Here is a 19,497-nt window from a genome sequence, read left to right as displayed (position 1 = left end):
TGAGAGTCTGCTGTCATTGTGCCACTGACTGAAAGGCCCACCACATCAGAGAAGAGTCAAGTTAGGATACACAGGATGCGGTGGGCAAGAGCGGTTACTTTATATCATGGCTGCTTTCATTGTCGTCAGTCATGCTAGGACACCACCTTACAAGGATATTTATTTTTCATATGCATAGATACTGATCAGTGGACAAGATCTTTCTTTGAACAGCTGTCAGTCATCATGGCTGCTTATGAGTAAATGGAAATGGAAATGCCAACAACATGCATACATCATTGACAGGAGTCATTGTAGGACACAGGCAAAATGTATGCTTTTTAAATTATATATAATTATATCGTCCTCTGTACGATTAAAAAAACATGATGTATGATAACTTCAGAGTTGTCATTCAATTTGGGTCTTGTACGATAATTTCCTCCCAAAAAGCCCCCAAAAACGATGATTTTGAGGTTTTGGTACGATAATTCCGCATTGGCTCAGAGTCAAGCAAGGACCGAAGAATAAAAGGATGTACCTTTCACACCTACAGTCAGAGATAATGCCGAACAGTGGGAAAGAGCTGTTCAACAACTGTCAGTCATGTCTGTTTTGTAAAGGGCAATATATGGAAATTGCAATGTGAATCAAAGGCCGTAGTCATGCTTAGAACAAGGATATTTTTCATGTGCATAGAGATACTGGCGATATTGGGCAACGGACAGGAACGCTTCACTTCCACAACTGTCAATCATGGCTGCCCTCATTTTGTGACCAGTGGAAATGGCAACACTTATCTGGGGAAGGAGTCAAGCAAGGAAAGAGACACAGGGAGTGTGTTACAATATGCGACCTTGCCTCCTCCACTTGTGCTTGTTTCCTCGTACCAGGAAGTAATGTCATGATGACATCACTGACAACAGCATTGTATTTCAATATCTTGCAAAAGCTCAATTGTAAAGTCTTTTTCTCATTTGCAATTGAGATGGTGAATGAAAAACAGTCCCTCAAAAGTTGTTGTGGCTAGGCTGACAGCTGGGAAACTTTATCGTTTTCTCCACGGAGGAGGGGCCAGGAGGCGGGGCGAGGCCAGTGGAGGAGGCAAGGTTGCATATTTTAACGCACTCACGGATGTTTTTTTCGCATGCATAGACATATTGGAAAATTTGTAGCAGCTTGGGCAGCAGTAGTCATAGTGGGGGTTTGAAGTTGTTTTTTTTACCTCCGCCAAGGAGGTTATGTTTTCGTGCCTGTTTGTTTGTCTGTTTGTTTGTCTGTCGGCAGGATAACTCAAAAGTTACCAACGGAATTGTTGTTGAAAGGAGTTGTTGAAAATGATTGAATTTTGGTGGTAGGAATTTTTTTAAAATAATTTCTTCACCATTGCTGGGGCGTTTCTAACTCAGCAAAAACAAGGCAGAAAAACTTGAAAAATTAGGGTGTAACATAGTCAAATGTTCTACCAAACAGCTTCCTTGGCGGAGGTCTGCACTCCCTGAGTGCATTTGTAGTTTAGTACTAAAAATAGTTAAAGGGGTATGCCACTATTTTGGGGCTTGCATGCTACACGGATCCATAGACCTTCACTAGCTTAGCGACATGCTCAGTCTTTTAACTTGTCTTAAAGCAAGGCAACGGCTTACATGAAAAATAAGACACTTTGCCACCTATATGAACCCCAGCCAACGATTTTAACTGTATTAAGCCCCAAAATAGTGGCATACCCCTTTAAGCTCTAAAAGGCTGTGTGCATCTCCGCCCTCTGGTGGTGGAAAGAAACACGTACGCACCATACGCAGAAACACTCACGCACAGAACATACAAATAAACGAATGTACACACAAACTGGTATGATCACATAACCTCCTTGGCTGAGGTAAAAATGCTGTTTGAGCCAAAGAATCCTTGTCTTGTGACAAAAATGTTGTGTTGCCAATGCCATATTAAAATGTTTTTAATGATTTCTGAAGTGAATTTCTTGTCTCTTTATTATTACAATGTTTTTATAATCTTAACATGGTCTATCTCTCTCTCCCCATCTCCTCTTTTTCAGGGAAATGAAGCTAGTTACCCCCTTGAGATGTGCTCGCACTGTAAGTAACCACCTTCACCTTTTGAGATGTTTGTCTATAAGCCTCATGAGAAGAGGGCTAAAGAGTGCAGCAGGCTTTCTCCATGGGTGACAAGTACAGGAGGCTTCTCTACCGTGAAGTAGTTTTTTATTATTTACTCTGGCTGCTGATATGGTCTATGTTGCGTCTGTTCAGTAGGCCGAGTTCTCCTTTAGTCATGATAAAGATTTTGAATGTTCGATTTGAGAGTGTGCAAGTGCGTGCCTGTATGTGTATGTGTATGTGTATGTGTATGTGTATGCGACCGCAAGCTTTTAGGTCTTCATGGTGTGGTGACCTTCTGTGTGGGGTGTGTGTGGTTAACCGTTGTGTGGTGTTTGTATATTGTGGTTGTTTTGTGTTTTTTATTTTTCGGTTTGTTTGACGAATTGCTGTGTAGGTTTGACTAGAGAGCAAACTACAGTGACTCACCGGAGTCTAGTGTGAAGCCCACAAATGCCAAGGTTTTCAAGCAAGGCTGGGTATCAACACACACACGCACACGCACACACGCACACACACACACACACACACACACACACACACACACACACACACACATACACACACACACACACAAGCGAGGCCGTGCATCAATGTGACGTAGTCACCCCACTGCAACTCTAGCAAGAGATGCTGTATGTAGCTACAAACGCACATCTGTATCCAGACACACGTGCCCACTGTGACACGTGTACACAGACACACACACAGACACACACACAGACACACACACAGACACACACACAGACACACACACAGACACACACACAGACACACACACAGACACACACAGACACACACAGACACACACAGACACACACAGACACACACAGACACACACAGACACACACAGACACAGACACAGACACAGACACAGACACAGACACACACACACACACACACACACACACACACACACACACACACACACAAGGCTGGGCATTTAAGGTAACACCCCATAGGAAACCCATTGTAACCATTTTACCATTGAGTAGTGTGCAGTCCAAAATGCCAAGGATTTAAGCGAGGCCGTGCATCAATGTGACGTAGTCACCCCCCGAGTCACCCCCTAGCAAGAGATGGGCAGGTACTGTATGTAGTAAGAAACGCACATCTGTGCGCAGACACATGAACACTATGACACATGCGTGCATATACATGAAAAAGTGGATCTTCTCTGTGTCCGACATTTTGAATTTCCAGAAATAACCATTTTTAGCTGCAAAACTTTGGCAATAGGCAGCGCCGTTGCAATGAGCAGCATAGTTGCAATACCTACTCTGGCCACAACCACCTACACAGTGCAGCGTTAATTTAAAGGGACACTGTGTGAGATTTTTAGTTATCGCACTACAAAACAGAACGCCGAAGCCCTCTGACCTACGCCTTTGTTTAATGAGATTTTTAGTTGTTTATTTCCAGAATTAATGCTGCCCATTCACTAATGTTACCTTTTTCATGAAGACTTACCACCAGCATCAAATTCTAAGTATTCATTATGACTGGAAAAATTGCACTTTTCATACATGAAAAAGGGGGATCTTCTCCATGGTCCGCCATTTTGAATTTCCAAAAATAGCCATTTTTAGCTGCAAAAATGACTGTACTTGGACCATACTAGAAAATATTTGTTTAGTACTTAGTTAACTTTCATGTAAAGATGAAATTTGGTAATAGGCAGCCCAGTTTCAATGAGCAGCATAGTTGCAGTACCTTTTTGACCATTTCCTGCACAGTGTCCCTTTAAGGGCAGCAGACTGCTTTGGGGGCAGCCTTGGGGGTGGGGGGGGGTGGGGGGTGGGTCGTGTGGTCAGGCGTTCTGCGGAGCGACGGGAGCCAGAAACAGGACAGGGGTGTTGGATATGGACACACAGCACCTCCTGCATCCCAGGAATGCGTATCTTGAAAGTGTAGTTGTTAGCCAGTTAGCAACTTGTGTAGTTGTCAATGGGAAATCGCATTGCAAACAACAAGGTAGCTAACCTAGTTAGCAACTACGGTTTCGAGAAACGCACCCCTAGGATGCAGGCGGTGCTGCGTGTCCACATCCAACAGCCCTGTCTCTGGCTCCCGGGGGCAACCTTGGGGGGGGGGCATTTCCTCCCCCTCCTGTGGTCAGGCGGGGGTTATACGGAGCGGGGTGGCGGTAGCCGGAGACAGGGGTGTTGGATATGGACACACAGCACGGCACCTCCAGCATCCCAGGAATGCTGGCTCCATATTTAAGGAATGCTACCGCTAATCCCACTTTTGGAAGACCAGGCGATGAGGGGGAGAGAGGAACAGGGAGCAGTAGCCAACCAGACACACACACACACACACACACACACACACACACACACACACTTACCACCCCTTTCACTGGAGTGTGCAGTGCGTGTGTGTGTGTAAAAAGATGACCGTTCCACACATACAGAGCAGGCACAGTCCAACAGACGCAGTTAGCAAGATTGGCCCAGGCATTGAGAGAAGAGGTGTGGCAAGGTTGGCCAGGGCATGGCACAATCTCCTTTGCAAACACACCACGCACGCAATACTGCATGCCATACACACACACACACACACACGCGCGCGCGCTCCTCTTGACACACATGCACGCACACAGACGACGCACACACCACAGATTATCGAGGTCATGGTGGCGAGTCTAGCAGAGGGGGTAAGGCAAGGCGTTGGCACACACACACACACAGACACCCTAGAAATGATCCAATTCAGGCCGTCAGAACGAGAAGTAGAGATGAGTGTCTCTCTCTCTCTCTCTGTCTCTCTCTCTGTCTCTCTCTCTCTCTCTCTCTCTCTCTCTCTCTCTCTCTGTCTCTCTCTCTGTCTCTCTCTCTGTCTCTCTCTCTGTCTCTCTCTCTGTCTCTCTCTGTCTCTCTCTCTCTCTCTCTCTCTCTCTCTCTCTCTCTCTCTCTCTTTCTCTGGCTCTGTCTCACTCACACACAGATATCATCAAGGTCAGGCTGTGGAGATGACACAAGGTGCACCCCATCATTTTTACACACACTCCTGCACAGGCTCGCGAGAGAGAGGTGGATGGGGGGGTTATGAGAGAGAGAGAGCGCGAGAGATTATCGGGGTCAGGGTGTCGAGACGAGGAGCTGGAGGTGACGCAAGGCGTCTAGTCTGGGGGTCCGCACCCCAGGGGGTCGTAAACGAGCCGGCAGGATATCGACACCCCACTGCCAACACCGACCGCCCCCATCCAGCGTTATATTCACACGCACACACATACACTCACTCTCACACTCACCGCTGCCATTGCCCCCATCCAGACACACACACACTGCTGCCAACACTGACCGCCACCAACCAGCGTTATACTCACACGCACGCACGCACACACACACACACACACACACACACACACCGCTGCCACCTCTCCCAACCCGCGTTACATTCACACACACGCACACACGCCTGCATTAACTCACACACACACACACACACACACACACACACACACACACACACACACACACACACACACACACACACACACACACACACGCAGCTATGTATTGCAGTTAGCCAGCATTGCTGCAGTCACCGCCAAACAACGTTTGATGGTGAGCGAGACACGGACACGGACACAGACATGGGACACATCACTTTGCCAATAGAGAGGCAAGGGGACACGCACTCCCAAACTTATGACCTGCATATTAAAGCACATTCTTGTCTTGTTAATTGGCCATCAGAGACCGGGATGGACCACGCACACACACGCACACACACGCATGCAGCATGACCACACACACACACACACACACACACCCTCAAGGACAAATTCACTTTCCGTCATTTTATACACTCACACTGACGCACATACAGTACATATTACTAGAGATGCACCGGATCCGGTTCCAGTTCCGGATCCGGCAGGATAATAGGGTTTTTCACAGGATCCGAATCAACGTAATAAAAAGGGCCCATGTGTGCGAGTAGACTATATGTTTCAACCCTTTTGTAGGATCCGGTATCCGGTTCCGGATCCGGCAGGATCTTAAGCAGTGGATCCGGTATCCGACAGGATCCTAAAAATCAGGATCCGGTGCATCTCTACATACTACTGTTGCTTCCAGCCCACAGGCCAGCCAACACTGCTGCTGCTGCTGCCACTGCTGCATTGGCTTGAGGTTGAGCCAGACACAGGTACAGACACAGAGAGGTGGGAACAACTCAAGCATGCGTCCGTGAAACCTCTCCACAACACTCATGGCCAAGTTGCGTTAACGTTGGAAGCACACGTACACTACCCAGACTGCAAGTTGTACGCGTGTGTGTACGCGTATACCACATTTATAGTGTGTTTGTGTAGCACATCGACATAGTGTTTGTGCGTGTGTGTGGTGATGCTGCATATATGTGTATGATGGCGTGCGTGTGCGGGATGCATTTGCCTCCATAGGGGGGTAATCCCTCAGTCGAGGAGCTGCTACACACACACACTCACTCACTCACTCACTCACACACACACACACACACACACACACACACACACACACACACACACACACACACACACACACACACACACACACTCTCTCACTCTCTCTCTCACTCTCTCACTCTCTCACTCTCTCACTCACTCACTCACTCACTCACTCACTCACTCACTCACTCACTCACTCACTCACTCACTCACTCACACACTCACACACTCACACACTCACACACTCACACACTCACACACTCACACTCACACACACACTCACACTCACACTCACACACAGCGAGAGAGAAGATGAAGGAAGAGGGAGTTGGATTGAAACCAGAAGAGCAGGATGCATAACTTAACGAGACATATGATTGTGGAGTGTGGGGTGTGTGTATGGAAATGAATGTTCAGTGCTTTTATCTTACAAATATTGTCTGTGGATGAAGTGTCCTTGGGCAAGGCATCTTGCCCTACCCTGACCCTCCTGTGATTATGGGTCAAAGACGTCCAAAATGAAATTGTCCTTCAGTGTAACGGATACCTTCTGCTGACTGTAACTGTAAAAAACATGACTCTTTTTATTTATCTATTTTTTCCAGTGAATTCATGAAAGCCTGGGCTGTCATCCATTCACTTGAAACAATTTAAAATCATGTTTTTTTACAGTTACAGTCAGCAGAAGGTATCCGTTACACTGAAGAACAATTCCATTTTGGACGTCTTTGACCGTTATGTGTGATGGAATGTTCCACTGGGCATGAGCTCCAAAAGATTATAAACTTCACTTCATTACAAACGGCAAAAGTTTCGATCCACCTGTTGGATCGTCCTCAGGCAATGATGAGGGATCGAAACGTTGCTGTTTCTAATGAAAGAAAGTTTTTATATTTTTTGCAGCTCATGCCCAGTGTGCTGACTACTCTATCTGTCTACCACTTTTGCCTGGCACCTGGACCACTGTTTTTGTCGATGTGCACATGCTAATTATTACATTTAAAAATGACATCAATCTCAACATTTAAATGAATTTCTATTTTTATTCTTTAATCCAAAGGTGATTGAAATGTTTCCACTCTTCACACCTCTTCCTCACACATACTTTGTCATACCCATTTCACCTGGTTCTCTCGCCAGGCGAGTTGGCGATTAACTGCAATCATTTTTTTAATTGATTCATTCTTGACATCCTGAGTGCGGGTAAAGCCTTCCCTCTAGGCACTGGCGACTTTGCCAGGCGAGGGCTTGCTTGCAGAGCTTTCCAGTCGGGATAGCCAGGCTGGACTAGCCCCACTTTACTCCAGAGACGAATCGAATCCAATTCGCTCTAATCACTTGAAGTCAGTGCTCTGATCTAAACGCAACGCAATACTATAATGTAATCAGGTGCGTATTTTTCAACAAAAGAACCCATGCCGATTTTTATGTATTTATTTTTCACAAATAGGAGGAAAGAGCTCAAATGGCTCATAACAGGACTGGGGGTATCACTTCCAGGGTTCGATTTCAAAGCCTTCCTCACATGTCAGGAATCCTTTTCATGTCTTCTTCTCTGTCTCCCCCTCTTCCTCTGATCCCGGATATTTTTGGGGGGTCATAACACCCCCTTAACCCACACGTATGTTATTTGGGGGTGAGTGGATAGTAGTGGGGAGGGGGGTTCTAGTGAGAGAAGAACAGCTGCCCCTCACTCTTCCCAAACCTGGAGAGATTGACCTACAGTCCTGATAGATCAGTGTGGTTCAACTGGATAGGTCTTGCCTGGTTCACACCAGACTATATCACAAGTGAGAGACCTCCTGGAGACCTCCTACTGCAGGGGTGGGAAAACTTTTTCATTCGAGGAGCCACTTCAAATTTTATGAAGCCCTCCAGCCCTCCTCGGCCATACTATGAACACAAACCAGGATTTACCTCTGCACCTTAGGCCTATATTGTAGGCGGTCACCTATACAACAGACCCCACCTTCGCTAGTTCCTTTGAAAATATAACTCCTTTGTATTGCAAATGTAAGTTCTAACATTTCTTTACAAAATGTGTCATATTTCATGTGAAACCGCATAACATTTAAAATTATGCCGGGGCGGAATACGGCAGTCGGCAGTAAACATCACTCGAGAGAGGGGTTCCCCACCCCTGCTCTAAGTGAGTTTCTCATAGGGCAGGTAGGGTTTACAATTGCTAATAGCCGTTTATTGGCCATGTACCTAGCCCATAGCCAATCGTGTTCGTTGTATTCAAACAAACTGCTAGCTTCCATTTGTCCAGTAGCATGCATCGCTGTCTTTCCACCCCTCCCCGCTTACTGATTGCCCCCTTAGATCTGGATGCCTCGCTGAGGGATAGAAGCCCTGCTGTCTTCCAGATTACATTACATTGCATTTCGCAGATGCTTTATAACCAAAGTGACTTACAAACGAGGACATAGTCATAGCCAACATCACTAACAGATACAAAGTGCACACGAAATATACAGAACAACAAATGCAGATGCAAAGAAGGGTTACGTAACGTAACTTACGTTTTTTTTTTTTTTTTTTCGGAAGAGATCGGAGCGAAAGCAGCATGGTATTTTCCAGGCTAGGAGACGCCTACCTAACCGTAAAATCAGACAGAAAGCGACAAAGCCCACATGAGGACCAGAAAGTGTTGGCCAGAGAGAGTAGAGAGAGAGAGGTTCCATTGGCCCATTGTTTCCGGGTTCTATTATTGGGGGGGAAATCCCCCTTTAGGCAGACCTAGGCAGACCTGAGGACTGTTCTATTCAATGCTAGGAGCATTATGACACGCCCCTTTAGGCAGACCGGAACCTGGTCATGCTAGGTGCCCATAGAAACCTATTATGTTGGCATATCTCTATACTTAAAGAATCTCTGGTGTTGGCGGACTATTTCAGACTAGCCGTGGTGTAGTAGGACGGATGCAAAGCAGAATGCAAGCATTCCAACATCACAAAGGGCTGTCTCAGAAAGCATACCCTTGCGCATCATATCCATGCATTTTCCTAAAGCTTGCCTGTTGCTCTCCTTGCCCTCAAAATGCCTCTGGACGCGTTCCCGTCACGTTTGGGCTGATTTGTAGGCCTACAGGACGGGCATTGGAAATTAGCCAAGGCTAAAAATGCACATGATGTGTAGCTGTCCCTACAGTAGGCCGCATATATTAGAAAAAAGAAACTACATTTCCCACGAGCCTCTACATATCCTGTTTCTTCTCAGTTGTTGCCATGGAAACCGTGGAAGTCGTTTTGTCCGGCTCCCGCCACTGAGTGCATGCGTGCGAGAGACATAGACGCTGGTAGAACTGAATAGGTAGAGGTTTCCTCCATGAGGATTAATTGCGTGTGCGTGTGCGTGTATGCGCGTGTATGTGCGTGTGTGTATAGAGCGAGGAAGGTCTACTGCTTTGAGGCTGGTGTCACTGAGTAGGTGGACAATTCTGGAAGGATGGATCATATGTGTGTGTGAGTGCGCATGTAAACGCGCTTGCGAGAGTGTGTCACTGAGTAGGCGGAGGATTCCACACTCTGTGTGTGTGTGTGTGTGTGTGTGTGTGTGTGTGTGTGTGTGTGTGTGTGTGTGTGTGTGTGTGTGTGTGTGTGTGTGTGTGTGTGTGTGTGTGTGTGTGTGTGTGTGTGTGTGTGTGTGTGTGTGTGTGTGTGTGTGTGTGTGTGTGTGTGTGTGTGTGTTCCACTGCTTTGAGGATTTCTCAGTTTGTGCTTGTGTGTGTGCGTGTCTATGTGTGCATGTATGTAAGGGAGGCCCACCACTTTGAGGCTGTGTCTGAGGGGGTGTATTGTGTGTGTGTGTGTGTCTGTGCAAGATAGGGAGCCGTTGAGTAGGTGGCTGGCTTTTCCAAAGGGGTGGGTGGGATGGTACTGTATGTTGTCGTGACTCTGAGCCTATTAGCAGCTGTGTATTATCACAATGGCCCACACCTTGGCATCACTCAGTTGTGTGTGTGTGCGCGTGTGTGTGTGTTTGTGTGTGCGTGCGCGTGCCTATGTGTGTGTGAGGTCTACCACTTTGAGGCCATGTCAGAGGAGGAGGTGGTTTCCGTGTGTGTGTGTGTGTGTGTGTGTGTGTGTGTGTGTGCGTGCGTGCGTGTGTGCGTGCGTGCGTGCGTGCGTGCGTGCGTGCGTGCGTGCGTGCGTGCGTGCGTGCGTGCGTGCGTGAGTGCACTCACCAGCCAGAGTCACTGAGTAGGTGGCTGGTTTTCTCCGCATGGGGGGATGGAGGATGTATGTTGTCGTGACTCCAAGTAGCTCAGCAGCTGTGCATCGTCACAGTGGCCAACACCTGGGCATCAGTCAGTGGGCAATGGGATTTGTCTCTGCACTGTGTGTGCAGTAGGCGGGCCGGCGGGCGGGCGTGCAGTAAATAAATACACAATAAATTGAATTATTACATTACATTACATTTGGCAGATGTTTTATAACCAAAGCGACTTACAAACAAGGACATAATCATAGCCAACATCACTAGCAGATACAAAGTGGGCAGGAAATATACTGAAAATATACACATATAAAGTAAATCTATTGTCAAGCTACCCTCTACCTCCATCAAAAAACACAAAGTTGCGAACTGGTTGCAGGACCTTTCCAGTGATGTGGAATATGCTGCAGACCTTTTGTTTTGTTGTTGTGTGTGTTTCCTTGCTGGAAACAAGATGGAGTGGAGATGGATTTGAAATGCCATGGGTCCAACTCAATATGTGACCCATACCCGTCAACCCTCCCCTTTTTTCCCAGGAAGCGATGACTTCTTTCCCGCCATTCTTCCCATTTTGATATCGTCTCGAAAATGTGTTTTTTTTACATTATCAAAAAAAGGCGTCACAGTTACAAGCAAACGTACATCAAACTTCACGCTCAGGCTTTTTGTTTTTAAAGCCCAACTGGGAAACTCCAACTCCCATTGTCATTGTGACACAGCACTCCACAGCACACAAGTGTTCACTGCACACAACAAAATTGCATTTATGCCTCACCCGTGCAAGGGGGCAGCCCCATATGGTGCCCCAAGGGAGCAGTGTGGCGGGATGGTACCATGCTCAGGGTACCTCAGTCATGGAGGAGGACGGGAGAGAGCACTGGTTAATTACTCCCCCCACCAACCTGGCGGGTCGGGAGTCAAACTGGCAACCTTTGGGATACAAGTCTAACGACCTAACCTCTTACCCATGACTGCCCTTTTTTTTTTTTTAAATGGCGTCACAGTTACAAGCAAACGTACATCAAACTCCACGCTCAGGCTTCCCAGCCCTGTGTGCACAGGCAGTGGCATGTAGTGTGTATGAATGTTTTTATTTTATTTACTTTTTTACTTTTTTTGGTCCAACATGTTTCAGTATGAGTATATATGTGTGTTTGTGTGTGTCTATTTATCTCTCTAGATTTGAGAAAATGTTGGCAGTGAGTGTTGCAGACAGACCCTTACTCCCACTCCACCTTGTGCAGTGGCATGCTTGTGGGCATGCTTTAGGATGCACACACACACACACACACACACACACACACACACACACACACACACACACACACACACACACACACACACACACACACACACACACACACACACACACACACACACACACACTTGCTCTCAGTCTTCAACTTTCCACACAAGTCTGTGTCCCATCCACATCACCACCACCACCACCATGCTGCTGCCTAAAAACACACACAGACACACGCATGCCATGCATGCAATGCTCCCTGCTATGCTGTCTGAGGAAGCTATTCTATAATGCAGACACTGTGTGTGTGCGTGCGTGCGTGCCTGGCAATGTAGAAAGACAGATGTTAAGGAGCAAGACAGTTGCTGTCTGTGTGTGAAGTGGGGCTAGAGGGATGAGATGCGTGGAGGAGATGGGCTTGTGAGTGAGTGAGGGAGCGGCAATGAAGGAAGATACTATGGAGGTGGCTCTGATGTGAATAAAACACATCTATGTGGAAAGATGAGAAGCGTGTATGCGTGTGTGTCTCTCTGTGGTTCTGTGTGTGTGTGAGAGAGAAAAAGAGGGGGAGACATTGAAGGAACAAGACTAAGGAAGTGGCTCTGCTGTGAGTGAAACACATTTATGTGGAAAGATGTGAAGAGCGCTCGTGTGTGCTCGTGCATGCATTGCGGGCGCATGCGTGTGTCTGTGTGGTGCTGGGAGAGGAGAACTGCACTTAAGCTGTCAGGTAGTGTGCACATAAACATAGCAGCTCAAGATAGCCACAGCACATTCAAACCCCACCAGTACCGATGTGACAGTGGCGGAACAATTGCACACAGGGCCCCAGGGCAAACCACCTATAGGGCTCCCCCCCCCCTCCTCCATACAGCCTGCCATGGTCACAATAAGGCCCCCCAACACCAATACAGGAGGGGGCCCCGGGGCAATTGCCCTGCTTGTCCCCACCTTTAGCTCCGCCCCTGGTATGTGTGCATTATACAACCACTTCATAGTACATTATGGTCATTGTCATTAGGATACGTAGATAAACAAAATATATGACGTAATAACGTGTACTACAGTTGTAATTGCATTTTTAGACACCAGTTATTTCACTGTATCTAATGAGTAAGAAGACTATTTAAAGTGATACTGTCCCATTTTTGGAAATAAGCTTATTTTACACCTCCCCTGGAGTAAAATAATAGGCGTTTACCGTTCTCCTATACTTTCAATCGTTCTCTGGGTATGGCAGTGCAAATTTTACCTCCAAGCTAGCAGTTAACATTGAGTCCTATGAGACCAGTTAGCCGCCAGCTGGTCTCATAGGACTCAATGTTAACTGCTAGCATGGGGGTAAAATTTGCACTGCCATACCCAGAGAACGGTCGAAAGTACAGAAGAACTATTTAACTCAAGTGGAGGTGCAAAATAAGCTTATTTCCAAAAATGGGACAGTATCACTTTAAAGGTGGTGTGGCCTGCCAGATGGTTTAATACGGCCCCTGCCTTGGAAAAAAAGATCACATTAATAACAAACATTGTCATAAAAGTAAATCTCCAGTGATGACTTGTTTTTAATGATCATTGATCTTTCGGATCAGAGATTAAGCTACGCGTTTAGCATAAAGAATGTAATAATGCCAAATACTATTATACCGTTTATAAAGGATAAACAATATTTCACAAATACTGTTTGTTACGGTAAGGCCCACCTGAAATCTAATGTGACCCTTGAACAAAAATGAGTTTGACACCGGTGCTCTATCCCATATGCATTCATCCATCCATCCATCCCTCCATCCATGCCTGCCTCCCTCCATCCATCCGTCCGTCCGTCCGTCCGTCCGTCCGTCCGTCCATCCATCCATCCATCCATCCATCCATGTAGAGCAGTGTTTCCCAACCAGGGGTACGTGTACCACTAGGGGTACGCGAGCACACTGCAGGGGGTACTTGGAAAAATGTTATTATTATAACAAATGTATGGAGCAGTCACATCAGGACAGACAAAGCGATATAGAACATGAATTAGGGGGTACTCATGGCACAACTAAGAGGCTTAGGGGGTACGCGAGACAGAAAAGGTTGGGAAACACCCCTGTAGAGTATAATGGAATTGACACATGCTATCTGGCTGACTCTTGTCTCCGGGCAGAAATTGTGTAGCGCCGGAGCAGATTGAGGATAGTAAATGTGTAGTACTAGTGAATGTGGTACATGCTGGGTGGGCTTGTGAGCCACAGACAGAGGGCATTCATGTAGGAGGATGGAAATTCACATCCGCTACACCAGAGATGAAGCAGAGCAGAGTAAAAAAGGGAAGTGGGGGAGAGGTTGGCAGAAGAGTTGAGTAGGAACACCAGTCTCCCTCTGTATTAGGGCTGAACGATGTCAGAAAAAAAACTTGATACTCGATAACGGCATGCAATACCTCGATAACGATATTTGGAAATATGGCAGAGTGTTTTTTTGTCTGTGTGTGGGGGGGGCGGCTTCTTGCGCATTTGTTGACAATCAGCTAGTGATTGGACAGCACAGAAAATGTTTTGCTCGTCATCGATAATGAAGTCATTGCGATACGCATATCGCCACCCTTGATATCGCGATTTCAGTACATTTTCGATATATTGTGCAGCCCTACTCTGTATCCAGTCAGAAATGTGTAAAAAAATATTTTATCTGAAGCAGATAGACGATTTGGGGGAGAATTCCAAAATGCCTCCTCCTCGATCTGTGCTAACACTGACGCCCCGCATCCGTGGAGAAAACGATTGAGTTTCCCCGCTGACAGCCTAGCCACAACAACTTTTGGGGGAATATTCTCTATTTACCATCCCGTTTGCAAATGAGAAACTGACATATGAATTGAGCTTTTGTGAGATATTGAAAGGCAATGCTGTTGTCGGTGACGTCATCACGAGGCCACGAGGAGGCAGGTGAGCAAGGGAGGATGGGAGTCCGCATATTGGAATGCACCCCTACTCTTTGGTTCAATATTATCACAAAAAAAAGATGCTCATTGGCAAACTAGCGCAGGATTACCTCAGTTACCTTCACTACACTGAGATGGAAAGCACCTGGAGGCTGGAGGTTGGAGAGAGAGGAGGATGCGTTTTAGGGCTGCACGATTATGGAAAAAATCATAATCACGATTATTTTGGTCAAAATCATAATCACGATTATTAATCACGATTATTGATTTTTGCTGATTTTTTTTGAAAATTGTAACAAGATGAAATATAACCAAGAATGAATTACATACGGGATGAGCAAAATAAAATTAATTGTAATAATTATGTAAAGGCAATAGCATGAAACTTAAGTGGACAGATTTCTGGCCAGAAACACCAGCCTGTCAGTATGTTCTGGCTTCAATGACGCTCTCAAAAGTAGGTCACTATTGCCACGATTAAATCACGATTAAAATCATGAGTTCGATTTCACTATTTATCACGATTTTGATTATTTTTCGATTAATTGTGCAGCCCTAATGCGTTTATCAAAAAGATGCTCACTACAGTGAGATGAGGGAGGAGAGGAAGCGGAAGTGAAATTCTGAGAGAAAGACAGATGAAAAGACTAGAGAGAGAAAGACGGATGGGAGTGTCTAAGAGTACAAGTGCGGGTGAGTGTTTATCAAAAAGATGCTCACTACAGCAAGATGAGGGAGAAGTGCAGAAGAAATGGAGAGCGAAGGGCAGGAAAGGGTAAAGAGTAAGAAAGGTGTGTGAGAATGAGTGTGTTTATGACTGCAGTGTTGAAGCGAGATGAGTGATGAAAGTGAAGAAGACATGTAGAGAGAAAGTCAGAGGGAAGACGAGAGACAGGAGTAAAAGAGAAGTTGTATAGAAGAAAGAAGAGGAAGAACAAAGCCCAACTGGGGGGAAGCTCCAACTCCCATTGTGATTGTGACACGGCACTCTACAGCACACAAGTGAACACTTCACTCTGCACACACTGAAATTGCATTTATATTACATTTATGCCTCACCCGTGCAAGGGGCAGCCCCCAATGACTCCTTAAGGGAGTTGTGTGGCGGGACGGTACCATGCTCAAGGTACCTCAGTCATGAAGGAGGATGGGGTTGCACTGGTTAATTACTCCCCCCACCAACTTGGCGGGTCGGGAGTCGAACCAGCAACATTTGGGCTACAAGTCTGACGCTCTCACCGCTTACCCATGACTGCCCTTGAAGCCCATTGTTTCCACTCAGTTTCTAACTGGAGACCTTTCGCGTGTCAGGCGTACGTGATGACCACTACACTATGGAAACTGTGAGTACACTACACTGTAGGATGATGCAAGCAAGATGAGCAAGAGGTGTTGATGAAACATTCAAGAAAGAAAGATGAAGTGTGCAAATGTCAATGTATGTTTTATCACACAATTTTATGTGTGAGAGAGCACCAGAGAGAGGAAGAGAAAGAACAGACTGCAGTTAAATCATTACAGAAGAAAAACTTGTGGAGCTCATATGGGGTGTCTGTAGTCCACGTGTGCGCACACAACCATAGAGCTCATTAACATTCTGTAGACAGGTGTTACTCGACAGGTATGAAGCACGCTGAGCAGGCTGGCATCATGCAAAGGCGTAATCAGAGATCTTATAGACAGAGATAAGTCGTTCTAGTTCATTTCTGGTATCCACTTTATGTCGGGTGAACGCCCCTTTAGGAGACCTTCGGTTAGGAGACCTTCAGAGTCCTGAGGTTGAGAATAAATGGAGTCCCCTTAGCGCTGTAGATGCTGGTAGCGCACTTCTCATTCAAACACCTCAAAAATAGAAGAAGGAGGAGACAACATCCCATTAGGAGACCCAACTTGAGAACACCCTTTTGCATTAGGTGGGCGTGTTGTTAATCCTCTTTATTACTCCACCCTCTTTGGAGTAATTATTCTGTGCTAGTGCAATCCGTGTTGAGGTGCAACAACTTTGCGTATTAAGTCGTGCTTCTCAACGCCACGGGAAAGCGCTTTTTTGTCACGTGACCAGGTTTGCACAGTTTTCCCGCCGCCCTGGTGAATTTCTGTTGCCACAGCACAGCGAATATCTGTTGCTAAATGCGAAAAATGCTCTGCTGTGCCCCGACCAAAACAAATCCCTAACCTGTAAGTAAAGCACCATTTCAGCATCTTAGCTTTTGCCAAGAGCAGCGATTGGCAATATTGTGCCCAGACCAAAAACACCCCCTACATCTAACATGTCACAGGGCATTGTGGAGCACGTGCTAACATGCAAACTCGTGATGCACGAACAAGATAGATGTCCGAGTCAGCTTGTCCCCCAAACACTTTGGTATACAATAATGGCATGTTGCACTGAGAGATCTCCCAAGGCTCTGTATTACATGCGCGCACACGCACATGCGCGTGCACACATGCACACTTTTGTGAACACGTATAACTCTGTGTATATTTAAACGGTCATAAAATACCCCAAACCAGCTATGCAGGTGCTGCACGCACACGCACACGCACACGCACACACACACACACACACACACACACACACACACACACACACACACACACACACACACACACGAGACAAGACACACACAAGACAACACACACACACACGCACAATGCATTCAAAGTCACATGTTTGTGAATACCTCAACACTTTCACGCAAGGAGCTGTCTTAAAGTGCTCCCCCTTGGGGCCATGTGAGTAGTGACAGTAGCAGCAGTGAAGAGTTTCAATATGGCAACCAGGATGATTCGTTCTTGCCTGTGACCAATGTAACAAATTAAACGTAGGATCAGTTCTAGTCTCCTAAATGGGCATGACTTCTTGATTGAACTATTTTCATTCTGTACATTTCAGACAATTCTTGCACTACAATGTCCCATGAGGTTTGGCTTTGAGCATCAGTATTCTGAGGCATTGTGGGTAACCTTATATGGGAGTCTCCTGGTGTCTGTAGTGAAGTAGTCACGGTGGATAACTCTTAATGATATGACCTAGCCATCATTTCTAGAGGACAGCGGTCCTCGCACTTTGTATAGTGTAGGTAGTGGAAGAATAATATGAAGCATGGAAATAATTAGATTAAGTAGTTATGTGTTATTTTTACACGACTTGTCACATTCCAGTCTTAATTCAATTTTGTACATGGTGTATCAAAGTTAGGGGTATCAACTCGTTGAGGTTAGGTGTAAAAAAAAAAAAGAAAAAAAGATGATCAAATAAAAAAAGAGAAATATCTTGTAGTCGTAGTCATAGTGTAAGTAGTGGAAGAACAATAGATCACATATTCAGAAGCCTTAGTAGACTATTACGAAATTGAATTAAAATTGAAACGTGTGTGATCAAAGGCCGGGGCATGAACTGAGGAGGAACACGAAGGTGAGGTGTGGGAAAATGGAAAAAAAAGACCAATATCTTGTAGCTGTAGTAACACGTGACTTGACTTATTAGTCAGTGTGGAAATCTCATAAAAACCTGAGATTGAAAACATCAAATATTTAAATACTCCAAAGAAACCCACTTAATCATGCATGAGAAACCTTTAGAGAGAGAGGGAGCACTGTGTTTTTTAATGAAAACTGCATTATTTAAATTTAAATACATAATTAATTTAAATTGAAGTTTTATACTTTTGCGTGTCACGGTTTGGGGTTTTTGGGGACTGTTGATGTAGACGCGCAGTTCTACACGGACCTTCACTGATGCACGAAGACTTAGTGCTAGACAGACTACACTTCCCTCTCACTCTCCTTCTCTCTCTCTCTTTCTCGCTCTCTCTCTCTCTTTCTCGCTCTCTCTCTCCGCTCTCTCTTCATTGACGTGCGGGTGAAGGCAGGTCACTATCTACTTCAAGCCTGTCTGTGTATACGGGGATGTGCAAGGCAGTGCAGGGAAATAGCTGCAGCCTATCTAGGCCCCCATCTGCCAGGGGATAGGGGCCCTGATTGTCCAAAAGTCAAAAATTACAGAATTCTAACAAGATGCAATATAGAAAAATTAATCTGTCCTGTCGAGTATAGTTTTATATCTCGTTGATTCTTCTCTCCACAGTTGGCAGACATGTTGTCCTTAATTCCTAGCTCGTAATTATGACTCAGTCTATGGAATAGTTAGGAAATTTGCCTTCCATGGGGGCCCACAGAAGGGGTCCCACCTGTAGCATAGGGTCCCTGGGCCATCTTAATCCGGCCCTTAATCCAGCCCTTTCTTGAAACTTTCTTGTTCTTCTTCACTGTCTCAGGTAGCTTTTTGACACTTTCTCTCTCTCACTCACTCACTCACTCACTCACTCACTCACTCACTCACTCACTCACTCACTCACTCACTCACTCACTCACTCACTCACTCACTCACTCTCACACGCACACACACACTCACACTCACACACACACACTTTCTAAACACCTCTAGCCTTCCGCCTCTGCAGACAGACAAACAGCAGGCATTTAGTCACAGTTACTGTTCAGCACAAATGGACCTCAAGTCGCAGCTCCGCTTCCAGATTCTTACAAGAGAGAGCCCTAAGGCCAGCGTCGA

At 46.0% G+C, this 19,497-nt stretch overlaps 1 protein-coding gene across 1 annotated transcript in view; it reads left to right on the top strand.

The window, feature by feature from the left end:
• Window positions 1-19,497, top strand: part of ppp3r1b (protein phosphatase 3 (formerly 2B), regulatory s1ubunit B, alpha isoform, b) — a 58,704-nt gene that overhangs the window by 24,403 nt on the left and 14,804 nt on the right. Inside the window, exon 2 of the mRNA XM_063199485.1 lies at window positions 2,036-2,075. Within this exon, the coding sequence (XP_063055555.1) occupies window positions 2,036-2,075 (40 nt within the window). The remainder of the gene's footprint in view (window positions 1-2,035; window positions 2,076-19,497) is intronic.

Source organism: Engraulis encrasicolus, chromosome 1 (genome assembly GCF_034702125.1).
Source record: "Engraulis encrasicolus isolate BLACKSEA-1 chromosome 1, IST_EnEncr_1.0, whole genome shotgun sequence".
Classification (NCBI taxonomy): Eukaryota; Metazoa; Chordata; class Actinopteri; order Clupeiformes; family Engraulidae; genus Engraulis; species Engraulis encrasicolus.
Note: the sequence above shows the minus strand (reverse complement) of the source record. Positions and strands in the feature narration are given on the sequence as shown.